Consider the following 4,790-nt stretch of genomic DNA (forward strand, 5'->3'; position numbering starts at 1 on the left):
ATGGAGCTACCGCCAATGAGCGTAAGAGCGTTTTGGTCTTTCCTTTTCCACACGATCCTTCTCTCTTCCGTGGAAGCACCATGGTTGTTGGGATCTGCTGCTAACTTCTCCAACGAAACCGATCGGCTTGCGTTGCTCGACTTCAAACATCTGATAACCGACGACCCTCACCGTTCCATGAGATCTTGGAACCATACTCTCCACTTCTGTCAATGGCAAGGAGTCACATGCGGTCGCCAGCATCCTCAAAGGGTCACTGCTTTGAACCTAACTGGCCAGAACTTGGTGGGCACCATATCTCCCTTCATAGCAAACCTCACCTTCCTCAGGAGAATCCTTCTCGAAGACAACAACTTTCATGGCGCGATTCCTCAGGAGATAGGTCAGTTGTTCCGCTTGCAGTATATTAGTCTGGTCAATAACTCATTCACTGGAGAAATTCCAGCAAATCTGACCCACTGTACACAACTCCAAGTCCTTCGTCTTTCCGGAAATCGACTCACAGGGAAGATTCCAACTGAGCTTGGCTCTCTATTGAAGCTCACGGACTTAAGACTTGCAGAGAATAATATTATAGGAAGCATCCCACCTTCACTTGGAAACCTTTCGTCTCTCTATCTTTTTTATCTCTCAGAAAATAGTCTGGAGGGCAGTATACCAGATGAACTTCATCGATTGGTTAACTTAAACTTTCTTCTCATAAGTCAAAATGAACTGTCAGGTACGATTCCACCAAGCCTATACAATCTCTCATCTCTTTATGTTTTGGACGTGGGAGGGAACAGATTGCATGGAAACCTCCCACCTAACTTAGGCCTCACTCTTCCTAATCTCCAAAACCTTTATGCCGGAGCAAACCATTTCACAGGACCCATACCAGTGTCATTACCCAATGCTTCTGGACTCGTACTTATCGACCTTGATCGCAATAGTTTTAGCGGATCTGTGCCTCTGAATTTTGGAAGCCTCAAGGGTCTCTCCTTCTTAGGTTTGGGGGGAAATGAGCTTGGAATTGGGAAAGCACGTGACTTGGGTTTTCTCGATTCTTTGACCAATTGCAGTAGCTTAGGACTGCTGGATATAAGCAAAAATCATCTCAGTGGTGAGTTGCCAGACTCCATTGCTAATCTTTCAACTCAACTGACGATACTATCTTTTGGAAGAAACAGGATATTTGGAAGCATCCCATCTGGAATTCAGAATCTTGTCAACTTAACAGTGTTGGCTATGGAAGATAACTTGTTAACAGGTACGATTCCTGTTGGTGTTGTGAAGCTTAAAAAGGTGGGAGTACTTTTCTTTAGTAGAAATGAATTATCAGGGCAAATTCCGTCTTCCTTAGATAAAATCACCAGATTATACTTACTCAGTTTATCTGGAAACAATCTATCGGGGAGCATACCTTCAACTCTTGGTAATTGCAAAAACTTGCAATTCATATACCTAGGAAATAATAACTTTAACGGTAGCTTACCGAAACAAGTTTTCAGCATTATATCTCTGATTGAAGTCCAAGCTCAAAACAATTTTTTAACTGATATGCCATATGAAGCCGGTGACTTGAAAGCTCTTGGAAGATTGGATGTTTCTAATAATAAATTTTCGGGAAAAATTCCAAGCTGGCTAGGCAATTGTCTCAGCCTAGAGTATCTCCGGTTGGATGGGAACTTCTTTCAAGGATCAATTCCTCCAGCATTTAGTACTCTAAGAGGCCTTCAATACCTGGATCTTTCACGCAACAACTTGTCTGGAAAGATTCCACAGTACCTGGAGAACCTTTCAGCTTTGAAGTATCTAAATCTATCTTTCAATAATTTTGAGGGTGAATTACCAAAACAAGGGGTCTTCAGAAACGCCAGTGAAGTTTCGGTGCTCGGAAATAGTAAGCTTTGTGGGGGCGTTCGAGAATTACAATTGCCTCCATGCCCTAGCCAAGCTTTCAAGAAACGTGGGATGTCACTCGCTTCAAAAGTGAGAATCTCAATAATTGTTGCTGTCCTGTGTCTTATTTCATTATCATGTTTCCTTACCAGTCTTTATTGGGTAAGAAAGTCAAGAAGAAAATCTTCTGCTGTGCCTTCTGCGGAGGATCCTTTCATGAACCTGTCTTATGCAGAGCTCTTTAAAGCAACAGATGGGTTCTCTTCTTCAAATTTGATTGGCACGGGAAGTTTTGGTTCTGTGTATAAAGGAATGCTAGATCGAGATGGAACTCTTATCGCCGTCAAAGTGCTCAACCTTCTGCAACAAGGAGCTCTGGGGAGCTTCATGGCCGAATGCGAAGCCTTGAGAAACATCAAGCATCGGAATCTTATTAAAGTCTTAACTTGTTGCTCAAGCACTGATTTTAAGGGAAACGACTTCAAGGCTTTAGTTTTTGAGTACATGCTCAATGGAAGTCTAGAGAAGTGGTTGCACAAAGATGAGCATGACCAATTCAGAAGGAATTTAAATTTTATTGAAAGGCTAAATATAGCTATTGATGTAGCTTTTGTATTGGATTATCTACATCACCATTGCCAAACACCAGTCGTTCATCGTGATTTAAAACCGAGTAACATTCTTCTTGATAATGACATGATTGCTCATGTGAGTGACTTCGGGTTAGCGAGGTTCATATCTGAAGTCACTCAATCCAGCTCGGTTGGCATAAAGGGATCTATTGGCTACATCGCTCCAGGTAACAATTTCATCTATTTCCTTTTACTATTATTTCACAAAGAAAGTGGAGACCAAAAAAATCAAGTGGATCTAATTAATTATTAAGTGGATCATGCCATAGAAAACAAATATATATATATATATATATATATATATATATATATATATATATATATATATATATATATATGTGTGTGTGTGAGGTTCTCTTGATGGTTGGATCAACCTAATTTTTGGAGTATCCCTTCTTTTTTTTTGGGTGGATGGCCATGCTAGACAGGGGAGGTGTCATGTTAAAGCTTTTGAGGATGGGAAGTTGTCAACCATTTCCAAATGGTTTTCTAGCCCCACACATGCTTACTTTGGCATGTGGAACAGGTAGCTTTAGTATGAACCATATGCAAAAGTAGGCCCATCAAATCATTAGAGCAGTTTTAAGAGGCATGCTAAATATACTCATTCAAATGACATATTTGGCCTCCCGGATGAGTGAACTGTCTGCACATCTTATACCTGGGGAGCATCCCACATTCACATCTCCCACAAAGTTACCTTGTTAGCACTATTTTGCCTGTGGGGTAAACTTCTTATTTCTAACATATAGTTATAAGGCTTCAACTAGAATGGATATCACTTAACATAGTGAATATATATTTAGTTAGATAAGCAATGTTCACAAAGGATGTTGCATGTCAACTTTCACATGCAATGCTTTCTTTTCTATTTATAAAGTTTCATGCATTCTCATATCTGTATATCACTTGTGTGGAAAGAGCGGTGATCCTCTGTTCCTGTGAAACAGAAATTTCTAATTCCCTGCATTTTGATTTGACCAAGTCATCGCTAATGACATCATCACTGCTGCATTAAAGAGCCGTAAGCCTATATCAAAATGAACCTAATTTTATCTAAATCCAGTTCATAAAAAAAGTCCTTAAGAGGACCCACACCCAGCGAGATTCAAAACTTGATGGCATCAAAATCTCATTGATTTTAAAGATCTAGATATACAAAGTGGTACTCACTGGCACCCCACATGAATAACACCATAATAAGGTATAGGTATGAAGAATTCTTTTCTGATAATGCCTTTAGTTAAGATGTGAAATCATAACAATAACTTGTGTGTGTGTGTGTGTATAATTAGGGTGTTGAGTTCTTTTATTTGAGTTGTAGAGCCTTGTTCAATGTAGAACATCTTTGCAAGGACTTACAAGTTCACAAAATAGCAATTGATGTTAGCAATTTAGATATTAAAAAAATGCCAATTACTTGGTTGAATAGTATATTTCTTATCCTCAGTCTCTCTCAAAATTCAACCTTTGATATTATTCATATATGAATGATCACTTACATTCCAATATGAGATGTATGAATTACAGAGTACGCGATGGGCGGTGAAGCATCTACACAAGGAGATGTTTACAGCTATGGAATCCTTCTATTGGAGATGATCACTGGGAAGGGACCAACTGATGACATGTTTAAGGACAATCTAAGCCTTCATCATTTCGCTACGTTGGCTTTGCCTGAACGGGTACTGGAGATTGTAGATCCATTTCTCTTGGAAGAAACCAAAGTTACTCAAGACAGCAGAAATGATATCAATACAAAAGATAGAATGCAGGACTGCTTGATTTCAATGGTCAAAATCGGTGTGTTGTGTTCCACAGAATCTCCAAAAAAACGAATGGGGATGAAAGATGTTGTCAATAAAATGCACGCAATCAAGGACTTATATCTCGGGGCCAGGATTCACCGAGACATACAAGTTACGTCGGGGTTGTCAGGTGAAGGTCCATCTTATCTCAGTCATTACTGAGATGTTATTGGTAGTTATATTAAGAAAAACTTCAAAATAAAAAGTGTTCGTTTGATACTTTTTTTAACAAGCTCTAGATCTTTCTTTTTTTTTCTTTTTTTTTTCCTACTCTTGGCCTAGGAGTGCGCTTGTATTGATGGTGAATATATGACGATGCTTTTCTTTTTCTTTCTTTTATTTCATGTTCAGCTAACATGAATGTACCAAGTCAAAGACATCATCTTATTACAATAAAAATACTATTTGGTCATTGAGATGTTTAATAGCTAAAGCATTTTATTCAACCCTTTGCAAAATGCCATCACAG

General features: G+C 39.0%; 1 protein-coding gene across 1 annotated transcript; it reads left to right on the forward strand.

Moving 5' to 3' along the window:
• LOC131236544 (probable LRR receptor-like serine/threonine-protein kinase At3g47570) lies at nt 1-4,580 on the forward strand. The gene is made up of 2 exons (XM_058233798.1): nt 1-2,680; nt 4,044-4,580. The coding sequence occupies exons 1-2, from the start codon at nt 1-3 to the stop codon at nt 4,481-4,483; spliced, it is 3,120 nt and encodes a 1,039-aa protein (XP_058089781.1). The 3' UTR covers nt 4,484-4,580.
• Nucleotides 4,581-4,790: the final 210 nt, after the last annotated feature.

The sequence above is a fragment of the Magnolia sinica genome, chromosome 1, assembly GCF_029962835.1.
Source record: "Magnolia sinica isolate HGM2019 chromosome 1, MsV1, whole genome shotgun sequence".
Taxonomy (NCBI): Eukaryota; Viridiplantae; Streptophyta; class Magnoliopsida; order Magnoliales; family Magnoliaceae; genus Magnolia; species Magnolia sinica.

Bases quoted from the DNA above. Each gene is read 5' to 3' on its own strand.
- LOC131236544 (XM_058233798.1), top strand. From the start codon at position 1: ATGGAGCTACCGCCAATGAGCGTAAGAGCGTTTTGGTCTTTCCTTTTC. The intron at 2,681-4,043 runs GTAACAATTTCA...TATGAATTACAG, and splicing joins TATTGGCTACATCGCTCCAG to AGTACGCGATGGGCGGTGAA.